This window comes from Carcharhinus amblyrhynchos, chromosome 2 (assembly GCF_965287045.1).
Source record: "Carcharhinus amblyrhynchos chromosome 2, sCarAmb.v2.hapA, whole genome shotgun sequence".
In the NCBI taxonomy this organism is placed as follows: domain Eukaryota; kingdom Metazoa; phylum Chordata; class Chondrichthyes; order Carcharhiniformes; family Carcharhinidae; genus Carcharhinus; species Carcharhinus amblyrhynchos.
The window spans coordinates 21,444,207-21,466,847 of NC_137325.1; the positions used below are offsets into that span (position 1 = coordinate 21,444,207).

The following is a 22,641-nucleotide window of genomic DNA, read 5'->3' on the forward strand; positions in this document are numbered from 1 at the left end:
CAGGCTTACATTAACAAGCAATGAAGTTACTCTGAACATCCCCTAGTCACCTAGGCGCCTGTTAAGGAAGAATTTAGCACGGCCAGTACACCTAACCAGCATATTTTTTGGACTGTGGGAGGAAACTGGAGTACCTGGAGGAAACACACGCAGACAAAGGCAGAACATGCAAACTCCGCAAATGACAATGACCCAAGCCAGAAATCAAACCCAGGTCCCTGGTGCTGTGAGGCAGCAGTGCTCACCACTGTGCGACAATTTCCTTTCCTAAAGGACATTGGTGAACCAGATGGGTTCTTCTGACAACCGACAATGGTTTCATGGTCATCAGTAGATTCTTAATTGAATTCATATTGAATTCAAATTCCACCATCTGCCATGGTGGGATTCAAACCTGGGTCCCTAGAACTTTAGCTGAATTTCTGGTCTAAAAGACTAGCGACTACTGGGCCATCGCCTACCCCAATTCAGAGTATGCACATGGAATCAGGCCTTGGAGGTAATGGTGGGATTGACTTTTAAAACCTGTAAACAATTTCAACTAAGATGTTTTTCCAACATGTGTAATGATGTTACCAGAGAATTACCAGCAATGGTTTCTCTTCCACACGATTACTTCTGGTGTCCCCTAGAGATCTGTCTTTATCTCCTTCCTGTACTCATTTTGCCAACATCATTTGAAAAAAAGGCACCAGTTTTCACATGTTCATTGACATCGCCTCCTTTGACCATTCCATTGCTGTTCTAACATCCAGTAATGGGGTGAGCAAAAGTATTCACCCATGAAATGAAAGGAAAACTGCAGCCAAGATCCCCATTACAAATTTCATTCCATAATGTCCTCTCCCCAATTCCTTCCTGGCAACTGTTTGAAGCTACCTTTGGTTGAAATTCTTAACATGCTGAACAGTATCTCCAAGGCCTGTTTATATGTACTTACTCTGATTTTTTAAAAATTCATTTTATTCATTCATTCATGGGACATGGGTTTCACTGGCTGGCCAGAATTTATTGCCCATCCCTATTTGCCCTTGTTCAGAAGGCACATTACTTGCCCAACTAAGGGAGTTGTGGATATTAGAATAAATTTGGAGCTATGTTGGCAGACAACAACAACAACTTACAATTATGTAGCACCTTTAACGTAGGAAAGCACTTGGTGTCATTTCATCTCGAGGTGAACTTCTGACAACATATTGTAGCGGAAATGTGAGTGGTGAGGATTAAGAGGTTTTAAGGTGATTAAGACAAGTTGAGTGAGTGCACAAATGCAGTATAACATTGATATGTGTGAAGTTGTCCATTTTGGTAGGCAAAACAAAATGGCAGAGTATTATTTAAGTGGTGACAGATTGGGAAATGTTGATGCACAAAAGGGCCTGGGTATCCTTGTACATCAATCACTGAAAGCAAGCATGTAGGCATAGCAAGCGGTTAAGAAGGCAAATTAAGAAAGCAAGAGGACTCGAGTACAGGAGCAAGGATGTCTTCTGCAGCTGAACAGGGCCTTGGTGAGACCACACCAGGAGTATTGTGAGCAGTTTTGGTCTCCTTATTTAAGAAAGGTTATACTTGCCATGGAGGGAGCACAGTGAAGGCTCACCAGACTGATTCCATGGATGGCAGGGTTGCTGTATGAGGAGACTGTACTCACGGGAGGTTAGAAGAAGGAAACGTCCATGAAACATGAAGAATTCTGACAGACCTGGATAAACTGGCTTCTGGGATGTTGTTTCCCCCTGGCTAGGAAGTCATGGAACTCAGATGGTGGTGAACCTATGGAATTCTCTGCCATGGAAGGCTGTGAAGGCCAAATCACTGAATATATTTCAGAGTGTAGGGATGTGGTATTGACAGAGATGAACAGCCATGATCATGTTGAATAGTGGAGCAGGTTCGAAGGGCCAGATGACCTAATCCCGCTCCAATTTCCTTTGTTTCTACGTTCATGTCAGAAGCAATCACTAAAATTGTTTATTTCTGTCAGAAATGCAGCGTGATTCCGACCCTGCCTTAGCTCATCTGCTGCAGAAGCCTTCATCCAAACCGTTGTTACCTCCAGATTTGACTGTTCCGATGAATAGCTGGCCAGCCTCGACACTTTCTATTCCCTGTAGACTTGAGATCATTCACAACTATAATGCCCACACCCTAATTCTCACTATGTTTCACTCCTGAGCTCATTAACTTATATTCACTCCTATTTAAGCAACAGCATGACTTAAAAATTCTCTTCCTTGTTTTCAAATCCTTCAATGCCTCATCCCTCCATACGTCTGTAACCCTGCGAGTCTTACAACCTTCCCAGGAATCTGTGCTCCTCCAATTCTAGCCTCATTTTTAAATTCTTTCATGGGATGTGGGCCAGCATTTTTTGTCCACCCCTAATTGCCCTTAAGGGGGGGAATTTAAGAGTCAGGCATATTGTCATGGATCTGGACTCACATGTTAGCTGGTCCAAGTCAGGATGGCACATTTCTTCCCCTACAGGATATTAGTAAACCAAATAAGTTTTTACATGGTCATCATTGGACTTTTAATTCCAGATTTTTAGTCAATGCAAATTTCACCACCTGCCATGGTGGGATTTGAACCTGGGTCCCCAGAGCATTACCCTGGGTATCTGGATTACTAGTCTAGTGACAATACCTCTGAGGTATTGTCTCTGAGGCATCCTCAATTCTAATTGCTCCATCATCAGAAGTCATGCATTTACTTGCCAAAGCCCTAAGGTTTGGAATTCACTCTCTAAGCCTCACCACCTTTCTACATATTTTTCTTCCTTAAAACCCACGGACAAAATTTTCTGGGCATTCCTGTTGGCGGGCTCTTCCGGTCCTGCTAACAGCAATCCCACCTTCCCTGTCGCAGGTTGCCCAGCGATAGAAGGTATGATCGATGGCAAACCCCGTTGACAGCACTGGGACCAGAAGATCCCACCGCCGGCCAATGGCGGACCACCTTCACCACAGCAAAACATGCCGCGGGGAGTGTGGATAATCCCGCTCTTTATCTTTGGCTAAACCATTAGTCATCTTCTCCAGGACCTTTTCACATGGCTTTGCATCAAGTTTTGATTGAAAGAGTTCTATGAAGTGTATTGGAATGTTTTACTATGTTAAGGATGCCATAAAAGTACAAATTATTGTTGTGGTGTCCCTACATTCTTTCACTCTGTTTCTGTACATGGGCCTAAACCTCCCCTTCTTACTGCAGGGTACCCGTGACGGAGTTTAAAGCCATTTCAAAGCAGCTCCCATTCACTTCCTGAAATAGGGAGGGAACCATACTTTCTGTTGCAAAATAAATGTTAAAGTACCAACTTACTGGTCCTCCTTCGTCTCCTGGATAACCTAGAAATCCCTTTGTGCCCGGATTTCCCTGAAATAACATCATTAACATTTTACTAAGCATTTAATGGAGACAGACAAGTTACACGTTTAACAGAGTTGGCAGCACTGGCCAAATGTTCAGCCGCGAGTCATCCATATACTTCGGGTGTCAAACATGCTTCAAAAACAGACAGTTAAAAGTAACATGCTGTGCCTGTTACATGTTTGTGCCATCATTTAAGTTTGCTGCCTTTTGTTTTTGCAGCTGTGGAATCATAAATATTCTTCACATTGGACCATGAGGTTTAATGTATTCTGATGTGCTAGAATGGGCAGTGGATTGAAGACTGGTGTGTTTTATGGAAGGGGGAAGGGAGGGGCAGGTGTTAGACTAATGACCATAGTGAGAAAGGGAAGTTCTGTTAAACAAGCGAGGACATTTCACTGATCATTTGTGTTCTTAGTCTCTCGCAGCAGTCATTTACAACCCCTGGTGCCCCCTTCCATAACTTCAGTGCTGTGTGGCCAGCTGAATGTGGCTACTAGGATGTCATGCTGTAGTTTAAAACCTCTCTTATCATATCCATGATTAGGTGTACTCTTCTGATAGACAGTTCCTTGCTAAAATCAGGGGAGGATCACCTCAGTCACATTAATTTGAGGGGAAGGAGGTGGAATAGTATCTTGGAAGGCACATGCTCCTGTAATGACTTCATCTTCTTATCCTCTACTTTGCATTGTCTTCCTTGAGTGTAACATAGGAAAGTACACCCTCTGGGAATTCCAAAGCTGCTCCGGAGGGATTCTCACCGTGGAGGGAGATTAGCCCTAGTTGTCTCACGGTCCCATTAGAAGTGAGTCCAAGATTGTCTAGACCTGAAAGATACAGTCCCATTTCTAGTTCCTAAAGTCCACTGTAACTTGGGGAAGTTCGAGGCACCAACAACACTGCCATTCATTCAGTTATATTGAAGTTGGACACTTAAGGAATTTCTGGGTGGATCATAATGGGAGCCAAGTCATGTTTGCAAATTTGTGTGCATCATGCTTGAGATCAAAAGCTGGTGGACATTTATTCCATCCCAATTTGCAGCCCAAGGAAATATGTTGTCTCATTTCAGACCCCAGAAATTTCTACTCTTAGGCTATTAACTTCAGCAAGATTGGTGCACCTTTTGCTCAGTGACTTACCTTGTCTCCCTTTCTTCCCTGAGGACCACGTGTACCTGTTTCTCCTGCACATTTGCAAAGGACATTGCAACATTCTTTTTCCACAACTGCATTCTGAGAGGAAAAAAACATGTCAGTTTATCAATTTTTTTAAGGATTTTTGGTGAATGAAAAGCTACTCTTTCCTATTTAAAAGAAAAATTCTCTTTACACTCTATAAATTACATTATGGGCTGCGGAGTGATACTGTCTCAGTCACGGGGTGTTATCCCATAAGGGCCTCCAAACAGAAGCTGTAATTCATGGGTTACTATTCAACTGAAAGGCAGTAGTGTCTAAAATGAAATAGCTCAAACATCCTGTTTAGCAGGTTATTTCAAGTATGTTGTTAGGTGAAAGCTATACCAGGATTGAAACAGAATAAAGGGAGATTCTAAGATAAAAGCAAAATACTATGGATGCTGGAATCTGAAACAAAACAGAAAAGGCTGGAAATTCTCAAAGGTCTGATAGTATCTGCCGGGAGAGACTCGAGCCAACATTTCGAGTCTGTTTGGCCCCCTGTCAGAGTTCTGATAAAGGGTCACCTACACTCAAAAAGTTAGCTCTGACGGTGCAGAGGGACCTCGGGGTCCTTGTGCATGAGTCGCAAAAACCCAGCTTGCAGGTGCAGCAGGTGGTCAGGAAGGTGAATGGGATGCTGGCCTTCATAGCGAGGGGGATTGAATATAAAAGTAGGGAGGTCTTGCTGCAGCTGTATAGGGCATTGGTGAGGCTGCAGCTGGAGTACTGTGTGCAGTTTTGGGCGCCACACCTGCGCAAAGATATTTTGGCCTTGGAGGGAGTGCAGAGGAGGTTTACTAGGCTGATACCAGAGTTGAGGGGGTTGAGCTATGAGGAGAGGCTGAATAAACTAGGCTTGTACTCGTTAGAGTTTAGAAGAATGAGGGGAGATCTCATTGAGACTTATAAGATGATGAATGGGATGGATAGGATAGAGGTGGAGAGACTCTTCCCGCTCAAAAACGACAGTAGGACTAGGGGGCACAGCCTCAAGATAAAGGGGGGGTGGTTTAGAACAGAGTTGAGGAGGAACTTCTTCACTCAAAGGGTGGTGAATCTCTGGAATTCTCTGCCCGTTGAAGTGGTGGAGGCTGCCTCGCTAAATATTTTTAAGACGCGGTTGATGGGTTTTTGATAAGACAGGGGATTAAGGGTTATGGGGAGAGGGCGGGAAAGTGGAACTGAGCCACGACAGATCAGCCATGATCTTATTGAATGGCGGGGCAGACTCGAAGGGCTAGATGGCCTACTCCTGCTCCTATTTCTTATGTTATGTTCTTATGTTGTCAGACCTGCTGAGATTTTCTAGCATTTTCTGTTTTTGTTTGATAAAGAGGGATTATCTGGTTTGAACAACCAGTCTGACACAAGGCCTTGGTGAGACCACATTTGGAGCACTGTGTACAGTTTTGGTCCCTGTAACTCCACATATTTACCCCCCTAAACTGCACATCTTGGGACACTAAGGGACAATTAAGCATGGCCAATAAACCGAACCCACACATCTTTGGACTGTGGGAGGAAACCAGAGCACCCGGAGAAAACCCACACAGACACAGGGAAAAGGTGCAAACCTCCCACAAACAGTCAGTCAAGGCCAGAGCTGAACATGAGTCCCTGGAGCTTTGAGGCAGCAGTGCTAATCACTGTTCAGAAGAATAGGGGGTGATCTTACCGAAGCATTAAAAAGTCCTGAGGGAAATTGATAGGGTGGATACCAGTGGGATGTCTACACTTGTGGGAGAGATTAGAATCAGATGACAAAGTTTAAGAATAAGAGGTCTACCACTTACAACAATGATGGGGAGAGACTTTTCTCTGTCAATAAGTCATTAGTATGTGGAATTCCCCTCCCCACAGAACTAGACAATCTCTTGATACACTAGGATAATGAGGGTTATGGGGATTAGATGGGAAAGTGGAAGATGAGAACACAATCAAAATCAGTCATGATCATTTTGAATGATGAAGCAGGTTCAAAGGGCTAAGTAGCCTACTACAGCTCCTAAATCCTATATCCCTATGTTCCAAAGTCTTTAGATTGGACAGTACACACCTCATGGTAAGAGTGGTGGGTGTGTGGAACGCGCTGCCAGAGGAGTGGTGGAAGCAAGGACGTTAGTATCATTTAAGAGGCATTTGGATGGGTACATCAATAGGAAGGGAGAATATGGACTGAGTAAGGGCAGAAGGCTTTTGTCATAGTTTAATTAGGGCATCATGATTGGCCTGGGATTGGAGGGCAGAGGGCCTGTTCCTGTGCCGTAATTTTCTTTGTTCCTTATTCTCACAATCTACTCCGCTAGCCAACAGTCCCACCTCTGTTTAATAAGCAGAAAATCCTGGTCTGGGGACAGTAAAGAGGAACTTGTACCTTTAACGGTAGACTAACCCTCTTTTCATGAAATAATATCTGGATGAATAAGTACCATTGAAAAATCAGCATTACCAACAATATTGTAAGTAATTGAAAAAAAATACACTTGCTGAAGAAAATTGCTTTTTCCAGGCTTACATACTATTTGCCTGTGCAAAGCACTTCCAACATCTTCCATTTCAATTGATAGCTTTTGTTTGTATTCAAATCCTCTTCCAAACTCAATGAACAGGGCGTCATCTACATTTGGAGCACCCTCCAAAGCCACAGTGATGAGTGCATTGACACCTGCAATTATAAAATTACCAGTTGTTTCATTGTACTACAGATAGGTAAACAGGACCAAAGATGCTGAGTGTAATGCAGGACATTTTTATTTAAAGAAAACACATGCTGGTTAGATGCATTGACCCAAACAGGCGTCGGAGTGTGGCGACGCGGGGAATTTACAGTAGCTTCATTGCAATGTTAATATAAGCCTTACTTGTGACTAATAAATATATTTTTTACTTTCAGTTTGTTTTGAGGGACAAAAGAAATGCAGCAAATTATTCTAAAGCTATCTTTAACAGGAACGAAAGTAGAGACATATTTGCACAAAAATGAAAATACATGTTAAATTAATTTTAATTTTAATGAAGTTATCTTATTTCCTGTATTTTAAGCATTTACTTTCTGAACAGGTTTGCAGTACTTTTCAGATAACAGGACCGAAGGATAGAGGAAAGGAATTCTAAAAATAAATCGCATGGAAATAATAAATAACAGCTTTCTGAACTCATGCCTTACATTCATACAACAAGAATGACCACACACTCGTATACTCAAGAGCAGCTGGTTCCTTTTGGAAGGAGGACTGAATATTTCAGAAGGGTAGGTGCAACTGAGGAAGTGAGTCAGAAAGCCTAGTTGTCAAAAATTAAGGTTGGAACATGTGGTCAAGAATGCAAAGGTTTGTTACATCAGATGAGGTATGGATTAAATTAAATCTTTCCAGGTCTGACCACAATCAGGAATGAAACTAGACTTGAAGGAAGGGTGGGAGGAAAAATGGAGAATGGAGTGGGTCAGTGGGTTTGAGAGGAGGCAGAGGAGAAACTTCATCATTAAGTTGTAGCTGGTGCCAAACCATCAACTTTCAGGATTTGCTCAAGCATATTAGATTGCATGCACACAATCCCAGCAAGAGAGGTGGGAGGACAACTATCATCTGCAGAGAGAGAAGCAGAGTTAACTTTTTGAGTCCAATATGACTATGCTTCAGAACCAGAGAGACGTCTGTGGTTTTTATGCTGTTAAGAGGAGTCATAGATGGAGCAAAAGTGAAGCTCAAGGATAGGTTAAAGGGTGGGTGATATTAAAAGCCAAAGATGTCATGGAACCAAAGGCAAAGGGAGAGGTAATGATAGTACAAAAAAAAGCATTTGTTCAGAGTAGGTGTGAATAGCAGAATAAAGGTCAGCACAGTTTGAAAGCAAAATAGCACATTGTATTTACAACAAAACAAAGGTCAGTCTGAAAGCAAAAACTTGAGGGAGCAATAGGGAGGCCAATGATTGGGCCTGCCAGGGAGGGATGTGCTGGAGTGGTGTCTGCCTGTTAGGGGGTGAGGGAAATGGCACTTTGAAGGAGGAAGGGAGGGTCTGGGATGGAGGGGTTGGAGGGAACCCTGGGAATAGTCGGGGGTACCGCAAATTGGGTAGTGAGAGGGTTGAGGGGGGTGGGGGGGCGCACTGTGGGGACCTCAGGCTGGCCAACAAGCGGGAAGCTGAAAGTTCATGGCAATTGTGCATGTGCAAAGGCCTGCTGGTTTCAGCCTCTTGGGTGGGAATAGGCCCTGTCCCCTGAAATCTGATGATATTCATGCTGATGGCCTCTGCATTGCACAGAGTGTGTGAGATTCTAGTCTGAACTCCCACTGAAAAACCAGCATGAATTACTCCAATTTTCCCGCGAATTCGACACTTAGAATTATTTTGGGCGAATTCTGCCCCTTATATTTGGAGGAGGTAAGAGACATTGAAAGCGGGCCAATGAATCTCAGGGAAATATGACGCTACATACTCATTACTAACAGTTATTTTCTTACCTACAGATGGAAAAAGCAGCTCAGTTTGCAATATATTGGACCTCAGATAAGGAGCAAGGTGGCCATCAGCAGTATTAGCAATGAGCCGCTGGTCACAACCTGTGGCTGAAGCTGGAAGAGCAAATCAGCAGAGAAGGGAACAGCACTGGGCCCATACTGAGCACCAAGGGTGAACGGGCAGAGGATAAACCTCTTTGGCACCTTGAATAAACAGTGTTTCAGGGGCACAACCAATTGTATTAGGTGATGGCAGCCGTCAGCTGCTCTTAAAATAAGGCCTTGTGTTCGCTAGACTTAGTGGACACATGCATTACCAATGTTTTTTTATTTCATTTGTGTGACATGTGCGTCACTGGCTGGCCAGCATTTAGTGCCCATCCCTAATTGCCCTTGGAGAGAAGATAAGAGTCAACCACATTGCTGGAATCACATGTAGGCCAGACCAGGTAAGAACAGCAGATTTCCTTCCCTAAAGGACATTAGTGAACCAGATGGGTTTTTACAACAATTGACAATAGTTTCATGGTCATTAGTAGATCCTTAATTTCAGATGTTTTTTTCATTGAATTTAAGTTCTACCACCTGTTGTGGCGGGATTCGATCGCAGGTCCCCAGAACATTAGTTGAGTTTCAGGATTAATAGTCACCGTGCACCAATATTGTCTTTCAATCCCCTGGGCACAAGCCAATCCTGTCATTCAGAACTCCCAGCTTTCTCTTCTTCTAGAAGTAGGGATCACACAAGTTGACAAGAGTCAGAGGTGCAGGATGTGGAGTGCACCAGGGGTGATATTTGAGTGACAAGCTCCTTGTTGGCCATTGGTAATGCTTGCCCACCTGGTCCACTGGGAAGGTGGTCATGAATCATGAGGATGAAAATACCAGTTGTGACCTGCTGTGAGAAGTTGAGTCTCACAGGCACATGTAAGGATAGCTGGTCTTCTGCAGGTCTCACCTTCTACCACCTGCACCTCAGTGGCTAACACGCATGCCCTGTGGAAGGGCACCTGATTGCAGAGACAGCCACTGACTCTGCTGCTGGTGTTACTCCAGCTGCAGCTAGAACATGTTTCTTTGGAAAGGCCTCTGCCCAAGACCATCAACAGCAGGTGAGGGGGCGAGGATTGTGAGTGGAAGGGTGGCAATGGCAAGGTGGAGCTGCATTAGCCTGCCCTGAGGTGCTGGTCAGAAGGAGGGCTACCTATCAAACAATGACCGTGCATTGGGGTGGCACGGTAGCACAGTGGTTAGCACTGCTGCTTCACAACTCCAGGGTCCTGGGTTCAATTCCCAACTCGGGTCACTGTCTGTGTGGAGTTTGCACATTCTCCTCGTGTCTGCATGGGTTTCGCCGGGTGCTCTGGTTTCGTCCCACACTCCAAAGATGTGCGGGTTAGGTTGATTGGCCCTAAGAAATTGCCCCTTAGTGTCCAGGGATATGCAGGTTAGAGGGATTAGTGGGTATAATATGTGGGGGTAGGGCCTGGGTGGGATTGTGTTCGGTGCAGACTCAAATGGGCCGAAGGGCCTCTTTCTGCACTGTAGGGTCTATGATTCTATGAAACCTCACAGCTCCAGGATCCTGGGTTCGATTCATGGCTTGGGTCACTGTCTGTGTGGAGTTTTCACATTCTCTCCATGTCTGCATGGGTTTCCTCTCACAGTCCAAAGATGTGTGAGTTAGGTGGATTGGCCATGCTAAATTGCCCCTTAGTGTTAGGGGGACTAGCTAGGGTAAATGCATGGAGTTACGGGTTGGGGCCCAGGTGGGACTGTGATTGGTGCTGACTTGATGGGCTGAATGGCCCCCTTCTGCACTGTAGGATTCTATGATTCGTTGCAAAGCAGTCTCTAAGACTGGCCATTTCTACAGACGTGCAGTGCAACTGGTCAAACTTTCGTAGTTTACTTGCTTCCTTAGGTCAGGCCTATAATTTCATCTTTCCCTGACTGTTATGTTGTAGACACAGCCTCAGACTGCTCCCTTATTGCGAAAGAGGGATCCCGCTGGGAAAATCCTTCTTAATTCCAGTCTTAATGACTTGAATTTCCAACCCAACTCAGCTGCGGGGATGGAGGGGAATTCCCAAACTTCTCCACCCACGCGCCCTGGAAAGAATGGCTGGAGATGGGAACATATTGACAAAGCTGACAATAGCTTATCTAATTTTCCCAGCCCCCCCACTCCTCTACCGCAGAGGTCATGGGAAAATTCTGCCCAATAATTCTGATCATTTTTGAATGAATGGATTGTAGTCGGTTTCTAGTTTCCTGATTCTGTCTGATGAGAGAAAACTCTAATCTTCCCCCTCAGCTTTTCAATAACTTACATGATATGAATTTTCAAATTTTTTAATGCTTTATACTTGGTCCTGATCTTTTTAATAAATTTTCAAATGCTCCAGTTCTTAAATGTTCATTTGATCCATAAATAATCCATTATTTCCCAAAATACCAAGACGTTTATTATCTTTCCAATTGCCGGAAGGGGTTTCTGCCAGACAAAATCCAGGCCACTACAAATCTTTTCCATTTCTTTATGAAAAAAAGTTTTCTTTATTATTTAACTTTGTAATAACGGACCTCAAGTGTTACTTAATGCATTGTCTGCTTAAAATTATTTGACTATTGTTGGGAGGCAATGGCCTCGCAACAATTATCGCAAGAACTTTTAATCAGCCAAAGTTCTGGGGACTCGGGTTCGAATCCTACCATGCTAGATGGTGGAATTTGAATTCAATAAAAGTATTAAGAATTGATCGGTGATCGTGAAACCGTTATCGATTGTCGGAAAAGCTCATCTTGTTCACTAATGTCCTTTAAGGAAGGAAATCTGCCACTCTTACATGGTCTGGCCTACATGTGACTCCAGAGCCACAGCAATGTGGTTAACTCTCAACTGTCCTCTGAAATAGCCTAGCAAGACATTCAATTCAAGGGCATCTCAGGGTAAGGCAACAAATGCTGGCCAGCCAGTCCCAGAAATGAATAAAAAAAACTAACAATATTCTGAAGTTTCTATCCAAATTTCATTTCCCATTTTCTCTTCAATTTTAGCTATTTCTCAATCTTCCCGTATCCACGTTTCCTTACATTGTAAATATTTTTGCTTCTGTTATTTATGCCTCCTTTACTTAAACATTGAGTTCTGTTCCATGGTGTCCAAATGCAAAAGTCTGTACACTTGTATTTCATGGGTAAACTGCCAAAGTAACATAACAGGATAATGCTGTTGGTAACACAGAGTAAAGAACGTTAAAAAGATGTCTTGTCCTCTGACATGTGGATGGATTGAGATAATTTTTCCTTCTCTCCCCCTATTGATGTTCAGATTCATTGGTGTCACCAGCTTCACAGTGGCTGTTCGCAGTTTATCACAGGAGGAATTACAGGCAAATTTAATCCTGTCCTCAATCTACATCCATCAGATCAGAAACCACTAGGTGACAAGAAGGGTACAGAATTCTGGTTGATCCTTCACCTCTATAATTTATGAGTATTATTAGCACCCTGGCTGCCACCAGCGTGGATAAGGGTTGACTTTTCTAATTCGTACTGTCAAAAAATGATTGTGCATTTTAGTCACTCAAACATGTATTTTTAATAGGCTGAATGAAGGGGATTTTTAATTGAATATTTAGCATCTAAAAAGTGCTCCGCCAGCAAATGAAAATCATGGTGGCCAAGGTCAGGTGGAGGTTACTCTCTCGTTAGAGAATTCATTAGAGAATTAGAGATAAGGATTCTGATGAAATGGTGCAATAATAATAATCTTTCCCTCAATGTCCGTTAAATGATGGAGATAGTCATCGACTTCAGGAAACGTTGTGGGGGACATATCCCTGTCTACATCAAAGGAGATGAAGTGGAGATGGTCAAGAGCTTCAAGTTCCTAGGTGTCCAGGTTACTAACAACCTGTCCTGGTGCCCCCATGCCGACACTATACATAAGAAAACCCAACAATGCCTCTACTTTTTCAGAAGGCTAAAGAAATTTGGCAAGTCCATTACGATTCTCAGCAATTTTTATAGATGTACCATAGAAAACATCCTTTCTGGTTGTTTGGTAGCTTTGTATGGCTCTTGCTCTAATCAAAACCGCACAAAACTACAAAAAATTGTGAACATAGCCAGCCCATCATGCAAACCAGCCTCCCATCCATTGACTCAGTCTACACTTCCCACTGCTTCAGAAAATCAGCCAGCATAATCAGGGATCCCCCACACACACACTCTCTTCCATCTTTTTCCATCAGGAAAAGGGTACAAACATCTGAAAACATGTACCAAATGACTCAAGAACAGCTTTTCCCTGCTGCCATCAGACTTTTGAATGGTCCTACCACATATTAAACCGATCCTTCTCACCTTATAGGTAACTGCAACACTATCATCTGTCCTTCTTCCCAAAGTACTCTATGAATTGTATAGTTCGCAAGAAGCAATACAATTCAATTAGAACTACAATACAGTTCAATTCAATTCAATTCATTAAAGTCCAAAGCCTACCCAATACAATTTTCAGGTAGGCTCTGAGTCAGTGAGCTGTTCAACTGTTCAACTGCAAGCTCGTTTGCTTCACTGGTTGCAAGACTCAGGTTAAAATTTGCAGGAAGCTATATGGGCTGGTCATGCACCACCACACCTACTCCTTAAAAGGACTTTGGACAAAGACAAAAAAATGCCAAGAAACTTTTAACTCTTTCTGATAAATCTAGGAGGAACAGGAAGGCTAAATCTTCTTATTCCCCCTTTTGCTTCCTCCCTGGCTCAGCATGGGAGCTGGCTGGTGTATTGTTCTCCCACAGTGGGCAAGCTGCAGGACAATTCTTCCCTGGTGTCCACAACTTGCTGCTGGCAGGCTTTGACACAGCTCAGGTTTTACTGTGATGCCAACAAGTGGACTTCGACAAGTCATCACCTGTCCTCAGCAGAAGTCAACGTGCACTTTCAGGGACCCCAGTAAAACTCCGATATATAAATAATTCCTGTACCTTTCTCTTTGAGACTTCTGGTTATTTTTACAAGCTTCTCTTTGGTGTCATCTAAGCCATCTGTAAATATAAGGATCGCCTGCAAAGAAATCACATTTGTTATGAATATTTTATTCTTCAAGCAACACACTTATTGCCAAAGAAAATGATCTAATACATATGTTGCCACGTTGGATGGTATCGTCTGCTAATTTTCTAAACATGTAGCTCATGATCTCACTCTTGGATGTATAAACGTTAACTTGGTCCACAGTGTTCTAGTGCATTTGGACTTTCAGAAGGCACTTGATAAGATCCCTCGTAAGAGATTAGTGGGCATAATTAAAGCACAAAGAGTAGGGGATAATATGGTGGCATGGTTGGAGAATTGGTGGACAGGCAGGAAGCAGTGTGTGGAAATAAATGGGCCATTTTCTGAGTTGCATAAATATATATATGTAACATATGCTCTTAAAAACTCCACTCCAAAGTTGTGTAGGTTGGGTTGATTGGCCATGCTAAATTGACCACACTATCAGGGGATTAGCAAGGTGGGGTTATGGGAATAGGGCCTGGATAGAATGTGGTTGGTACAGACTCAATGGACGGAATGGCCTCCTTCTGTACTGTAGGGATTCTATGATTTTAAAAAAATGAGACAAAACTGGGTGGAATTGTGAGTTATGAGTTATGAGGAGGTTGCAAGAAGGCTTCAAGTTGATTTAGATAAGTTGAGTGAGTGGGCAAATGCAAGGTAAATGCAGCACAATTTGGCTAAATTTGAAGTTATAGACTTCGGTGTGAAAAGCAGAAAGTAAGAATATTATTTAAATAGTGATATATTGGGAAGTGTGGTTTTACAAAGGGATCTGGGTGTCCTTAAACACCAGTGAATGAAAGCGGAGGGGCAGCAAGCAGTTACATGTTGGCCTTCATTGCAAGAGGATTTGAGTTCAGAAGTAGGCATGTCTTACTGCAGTTATACAGAGCCTTGGTGAGACCACACCTGGGAGTATTGTATGAAGCTTTGGTCTTCCAACCTAAAAAAGGACAAACTTGCCATAGAGGGAGTGTGGTGAAGGTTCACTAGGCTGCCACGGAGGTTGGCCGCACTGCCCTATGAGGAGAGGTTGGTTTGATTGGGAGTGGACTCACTGAAATTTGGAAAGATTAGTGGAGATCTGAATGAACGTATAAAATTCTAACAGGGCCAGACAGACTAAGGAAGACGTTTTCCCTGGTTGGGGAAATCAGGAGATACAATCTCAGGATATGGGGTAGACAATTTAGAACTGAGATGAAGAAAGATTTCTTCTCTCAAAGCACAATGAACCTGTGGAATTCTCTGCCACAGAAGGCTGTGGAGGTCAAGTCATTGAAGGTATCCAAGAAAGAGATAGATACGTTTTTAGATTTTAATGGCATGAAGGGGTATGAGGAGGAAGCAAAAATTTTTTAAAAATTCATTTGTGGGACATGGGCATTGCTGGCTGGCCAGCATTTATTGCCCATCCCTAGTTGAAAGTCAATCACATTGCTGGGGTCTGGAATCACATGTATGTCAAACCAAGTAAGGAAGGTAGACTTCCTTCTGAAAGGACATTTGTGAACCAGATGGGTTTTCCCAACAATTGACCATGGTTTCATGGTCATCAGTAGATTCTTAGTTCCGGATATATTTTATTGAATTCAAATTCCACCATCTGCCACGGCAGGATTCAAGCCCGCATTCCCAGAACATTAGCTGAGTTTCTGGATTAATAACTTTGCAATAATACCACTAGGCCATCACCTCCCCAATATGGCATTGAGATAGAGGATCAGCCTTGATTATACTAAATTGCAGAGCAAGCTCGAAGGGCCAAACAGCCTACTCCAGCTCCTAGTTTCTATGTTTCTCTGAGAATAGGGAAGTAACCGCCCTAAGGTTGGAACTTTATTTATCGTCCTGTCCCTCTTTGAGCTTTACCAACTGCTTGAATTAGGTAGGAATATCATTAAATTATGGAAATCAGAGTCCTATAATACACGTTAGTTATCAATGGCAATTTTGTGGTACAAATGAGCAGAGTTGCCCCGTACCACACTTTTCCCATTTGTAGGGGGCTGTGTGTCTAAACTTGTGGTCCTCAAAGGACTCTTTGCCAACTTTCAGCCCTCCACATGCTCTGTCTGCTGCACAGCTCAAATGGGAAACACAGAGAATAGTGAGTGCCTGGAACTTGTTGCCGGGGGAGATAGTGGAAGCGGATAAGGTAGTGATAAGTCGAGCAGCATGGTCAATGCAGGCTTGGAGGGCCGAAGGGCCTGTTCCTGTGCTATAATTTTCTTTGTACTTTGAAAGTCACCTAACGGGTCTCCCATTGAAAACAGAGATAAGAAGATCTTTTCTCTCTTAGATGGTCGTTTGGAACTCTCTTCTCCCCAGAGCTGTGGAAGCAGGGTGAACGAATATTTTGAAGCCAGTGGTGGGTTAGGAGCTTGACTAACAAGGAAGTCAAAGGATATCAGGGGTAGGCAGAAATATGGAGCTGAGGCCACAAAGAGATCAGCTGCAGTCTTCTTGAATGGTGAAGCACGCTGGAGGGGCCAAATGGCCTACTCCTGCCTCTGATTCACGCGTTCATATGGTTTGCTACCCACCAGGTACCAATGAGCAACAGCCATTTGCCCATTCTCTGACGATAGTTAGTTTGCAACACAGCCGTGCTGAAGTTATCTAAAAGTAAAACTGAGCTAGCTTGTGTCCCAAGCAGTTCTTTGTCCCTTACTTACAGTCTACTGGCTGTAGCGTGTTCCTATTCATTTTTGATTTTGACTTAACCTGTGTCCAGGCTCAACTAGGAGTGGAAGCTGTCATTGTAGTAATGATCAAACTCGTCATAAAATCTTTACAGCGCAGAAGAAGGCCATTCGACCCATCAAGTCTGCACACACCACAATCCCACCCAGGCCCTACCCCCCATAACCCCCTCCATTTACCCTGACACTAAGGGGTATCTATGGCATGGCCAGTCAACCTAACCAGCATATCTTTGGACTGTGGGAGGAAACCAGAGCACTCGGAGGAAACCCCACACAGACACGGGGAGAATGTGCAGATTCCGCACAGACAGTGACCCGAGCTGGGAATCAAACCCAGGTGCCTGGCGCTGTGAGGCAGCAGTGCAATAATTTGATAATTATATTTCACAAAACCCGGTAAAGTGCCTTTGGAGGTTTCACACAGAGATTGGATCCTTACCTTTGTGTTTGAAGTAGTTTTCACAAGTTTGTTCCCAAGTGCCTCCAAGGCCTCAGCGTTTAAATCAATTTTGGCTGCTGCTTGGGTTGCCATGAGGTTTTTAATTATTTCAGCGGTGTAGTTTTCGAAGTTTGTTTCGAAGATAACCTGGCCAGTTGCATTCTGGATGTAAAATGCCACCCGGCTCACTGGCTGAGAACCAGAGGCACAACTAATCTCACTTGCAGATGTGATTCTCTGCATGATTTCCTCTAGCTTTAGTTGCAATTTCGGCTGACCAGCAAAAATATTCTGTGTTCCGATCCATCCAGGGAGATCAAATCCCACGACAATATCTACGAAGCAGTCTGCAGATTACATAACATGTAAGCAATCAGAAACCACATTATTGAATTGTATTCCACATGTGAACAGGTTAAAAGCCAATATAGTATTTTTGAAATAAAATCATAGATGTTTACAGATGGAAACAGGGCCTTCGGCCCACTTATCCATGCCAGCCTTCTTTTCTTTTAAACTACTAAGCTAGTCCCAATGCCCTCATTTGGCCCATATCCATCTATACTCGTCCTACACTACTATTTTACGTAAACATATATTTTTTCAGGTATAAGCGGTAAACTTCATATTATCCGTCACTCCACTAACTGGAACTATCTCCTAACTGGAATTTTGGATATTTCCCCATATACACATTGTCACTCTACCAACCAGAAGCTATTATTTAGTTTAAAGTTTATTTATTAGTCACAGGTAGGCTTATGTTGATACTGCAATAAAGTTACCATGAAAATCCCCCAGTCTCCATACTCCAGTGCCTGTTCATGTATATTGAGGGAAAATTTAGCATGGCCAATACACCTAGCCAGCACGTCTTTCGGACCGTGGGAGGAAAGCGGAGCCCCTTGAGGAAGCCCACGCAGACATGGAAAGAACATGCAAATTCCACATAGAGAAGCCTGGAGTCAAACCTGGGTCCCTAGCACTGTGAGGCAGCAGTGCTGGGAATGGGTTAATTGCAACCTTCCACTTTTGACCTAATTTGTATGTTGATTGTTTAATTGGGATATATAAAGGTGGCACTGGGTGTTGGGTGTGTGTATTTGGAGTTATAAAAGAGAATAAGGTGAGTTTGTGAAGAAGCTGGACTTGCATTATCTTTTATTACTGGACTGCAACTGAGAGGTTTAACAGCAGTGCTAAACACTATGCCACTGTGTGACCCACACATTGTCACTAGACAAACAAGAAGTCATTGTGAAGTTATCCAGAACCTGTAGCTGTATTATTTTAATTTTATTTTCTGCTTAATGTACTGTTGAAGATTCAAAGTAAAAATAATACTGTTCTTTATATCCTCAGTACTCGCATATATGTTGTATTCCAATGGTAAGTTAAACCTCATGGGATCCAGGGTGAGGTATCTAAATGGATACAAAATTGGCTTCTTGACAGAAGCCAGAGGGTGGATGTAGAGAGTTGTTTTTCAAACTGAAGGCCTGTAACTAGTGGCATGCCTCAGGAATCAGTGCTGGGCCCATTGTTATTTGTCATTTATATTAATGATTTGGATGGGAATATAGGGGGAATGGTTAGTAAGTTTGCAGATGACACCAAGATTTGTGGTGTAGTGGACAGTGAAGAAAGTTATCTCCAACTGCAAGGGGATCTTGATCAATTGGACCAGTGGGCTGACAAATGGCAGATAATTTAGACAAATGTGAGGTGATGCACTTTGGTAGATTGAACCAGTGCAGGACTTACTCAGTTAATGGTAGGGCACTGGGGAGAGTTACAGAACAAAGAGATCTAGGGGTGCATGTTCATAGCTTTTTGAAAGTGGAATCAAAGGTAGACAGAGTGGTGAAGAAGGCATTCAGCATGCTTTGTTTCATCCATCAGAACATTGAATACAGGAGTTGGTATGTCTTGTTGAAGTTGTACAAAACATTGGTAAGGCCACAATTGGAATATTGTGTGCAATTCTGGTCACCCTATTATAGAAAGAGTGCAGAAAAGATTTACCAAGATGCTACCAGGACTTGATGGATTGAGTTATAAGGAGAAGCTGAATAGACTGGGACATTTTTCTCTGGAGCGTAGGAGGCTAAGGGATGGCCTTATAGAGGTCTATAAAATAATGAGGGGAATAGACAAGATAGATAGTCAATATATTTTCCCAAAGGTAGGGGAGTCTAAAATTAGAGGACATGGATTTAAGGTAAGAAGGGAGAGGTACAAAAAAGTGTCCAGACGGGCAATTTTTTCGCAGAGGGTGGTGAGTGTCTGGAACAAGCTGCCAGAGGTAGTAGTAGCAGAAGCAGGTACAATTTTATCTTTTAAAAAGCATTTAGATAATTACATGGGTACGATGGGTATAGAGTGATATGGGCCAAATGTGGGCAATTGGGATTAGCTTAGGTGTTTTAATAAAAAAGGAAGGCATGAGCAAGTTGGGCTGAAGGGCCTGTTTCCACGCTGTAAACCTCTATGATTCTATAGGTGGAACTCTTCATTAAGCGGCATTTTTGATTCACTGGCACCATCACTACTTGCTGGATAACAAAGATTTTATTCTATATGATATATAGGGTAGTGAGTTACTATACAATTTAATACACCATATAGTGTTCTACATTAAAACAAAGTCATATCCTGGGACATCCTAAGTTGTTTGAAAGTTTGCAACCTGCCTGTAATATTCACCAGCGGGCACCAATATTATTCAATAAGTTTGTTAAAAAGCTCCTAACCTTTAAATCAACAAAGATCATCATTTTATGTGCCTATGCACTACAGGATAGAATTCACACTTTAATCGAATCATAGAATTCAGCCCATTGAACCTGCACCAACAACAATCCCACCCAGGCCCTATCCCCGTAACCCCACTTATTTACCCTGCTAATCTCACTGACAAGTAAGGGGTGATTTAGTATGATCAATCAATCTTAGCGGCACATCTTTGGAGTGTGGGAGGAAACCCACGCAGACACGCAAACTCCACACAGGCAGTTACCTGAGGCTGGAAAGGAACTTGGTTCCCTGACACTGTGAGGCAACAGTGCTAACTGCTGTGCCACCATGCCACTCTGACAGCTCAACATTTAGACTTACACGTTGTGATTTAGTGATGCCTATCTCCCATCTTTTGGACATAGAGGGCTGAATGTTACAATGCTTGGTGGCGCTTGGGACTTCGACTTGGGAGTGGGTGAATCACTAATCCTGTGCGTGTGCCTTTGAAAAACACCCGGTTTTGTATCTTTCATTCAATTAATGGCTGCCCAGTGGGACACCAAACAGCAACACAGTGGGAGGCTGGGAAGATTGTCCAATCAGGGAATGAAAAGGTGGGATATTGAGGGGCAGGAGGGGATAGGGTGAATCAGTCATGCACTCATTTAAAGGCACCCTGGTACAGAAGTGTGGTAGCATACAGTGTAAATCAAAGTTTTTTTCCAGGATGTCTTTTAAATCCTTTGAAATAACACATTGCATACCAATTGAGTTCATGACCCAATGTAATTTTGACAGAGATATTGCCAATTTGGAACTCAACACCTAGGTCGACAGCCTCTCTTAAACATGTGTGTGTCAAGCAGCAGCAAGGCTCCCCACCGCTACTTATTAAAGAGATCATTAACTACTTAAAAGTTAGTTTCTGAGAGATTTTGTCCGCTGTTGCTATAATTCTAGTATTTTCCCACAGTAGATTCAAGTTTCAAAAATCCTCAGGTTGTAATGTGGGAGGTGCTGAAGAACTTTTTGCTGACTTCAAGATATGTGGGGGGTGGGTCTAGTAGGCAGTCCCCTGGGAATACACCATGGTCCGCAGGATGAACAGAGGCCATTCAGAGCAGGACAAGCTGCTGGAAGAGGGTGGAGGTGAGGGAGGGGTGAAGTGTGCAGGCTCTCAGGGTAAAGGATCCCTACTAAAATCTCAGTGAGGAACAATCTACGAGATACCTGAAGCTCAGTAGGACCCACTAAAATCTATCATCTCCTGCAGTGACAACAAACTAAAAGCAGAGTAAGAACTTATACCTATACAAACAAATGATCCTTATGCATTCCCTTAGTAACTGATTTCTTTGTGATTTGGCTGGCTGAGTGGTCCAAAGCAGGGCTGTCCTAATAGCGGCAACAAAAACAGTGAAAGAGACTTTAGCTGATCTTTGAAAGTGGCCTCAAAAGTCTCTGGGCCTAGACTGCTGGGCTGCAGATGGCAGCAGTGGGACCTGGCCACCTGATAAGCATCAACGCAGGAGCTGGCCAAATGACAGAAACAGCTGAACAAATTGTATCGTCCTAAGGAATAAGTGTCAATGGAGCCACTGCCACTCCCCTAGCATGGCCCCTCAGTGATCCAGAGAGCAGTTGGAGGACAGATTGTTGAACTGCCAGTTCTTTTGTACACTGCTATTTACAGCCCTGATGACAGAAAGCTGGCAATACAGGATTTCAGGCACAGCTTCTCAGCAAAGCTCAAACTTCTGATGGAAGTAATTTCTATTGCAATGGAAGCTGAAACATCATTAATATACAGAGGGATCTGGGCGTGCTGGTCCACAGTTCCCTAAAAGTGGCAACACTGGTAATCAAGGTGATTAAGAAAGCATATGACATACTTGCCTTCATCAGCCAGGCATTGAGTACAAGAGTTGGAAAATCATGTTGCAACTATATAAAACCTTGGTTAGGCCACATTTGGAGTATTGTATGTAGTTCAGATCGCCACACTACCAGAAGGACGTAGAAGCTTTGGAGAGAGTGTAAAGAAAGTTCCAGGATATGACCTGGCCTCGAGCATGTTAAACATGATGAGAGGTTAAATCAACTGAAATTGTTTTCACTGGAAAGATGGAGGCTGAGGGGAGACTTGATAGAGGTCTACAAAATTATGAGAGGCATATACAGAGTCTGAGGCTTTTCCCTAGGGTGGAAGTGTCCACTACAAGGAGGCACAGGTTCAAGGTGAGTTTTTAGTTTATTTACTAGTGTCACAAGTAGGCTTACATTAACAGTGCAATGAAATTACTGCGACAATCTCTTGGTTGCCACACTCCGGCGCTTGTTTGGGTAAACTGAGGGAGAATTTAGCATGGCCAATGCACCTAACCAGCACATCTTTCAGACTGTGAGAGGAAACCAGAGCACCCGGAATAAACCCACAATGGTTGGAACGTGCAGATTCCACACAGACAGTTACCCAAGCCTGGAATTAAACAGGGGCCCCTGGTGCTGTGAGGCAGCAGTGCTAACCACTGTGCTGCAGAGAGGGAAAGTTTAAGGGAGAGTTTTTCCACACAGAAAGTGATGGGTGCCTGGAATGCACTGCAGAGGAGATGGTGGACGCAGGCACATTAGCAACATTTAAGAGACACCTGGAT

The 22,641-nt window shown here is 43.3% G+C and overlaps 1 protein-coding gene across 1 annotated transcript in view; it reads right to left on the reverse strand.

Annotated features, from left to right (window-relative positions):
* LOC145357968 (collagen alpha-6(VI) chain-like) overlaps positions 1 to 22,641 on the reverse strand; it is a 125,844-nt gene that overhangs the window by 84,195 nt on the left and 19,008 nt on the right. The window contains exons 4-9 of the mRNA XM_080211606.1: positions 17,249 to 17,595; positions 14,026 to 14,104; positions 9,032 to 9,142; positions 7,092 to 7,230; positions 4,524 to 4,616; positions 2,858 to 2,961 (exon numbers count right to left, since the gene is read on the reverse strand). Of these exons, the coding sequence (XP_080067732.1) occupies positions 2,858 to 2,961; positions 4,524 to 4,616; positions 7,092 to 7,230; positions 9,032 to 9,142; positions 14,026 to 14,104; positions 17,249 to 17,595 (873 nt within the window). The remainder of the gene's footprint in view (positions 1 to 2,857; positions 2,962 to 4,523; positions 4,617 to 7,091; positions 7,231 to 9,031; positions 9,143 to 14,025; positions 14,105 to 17,248; positions 17,596 to 22,641) is intronic.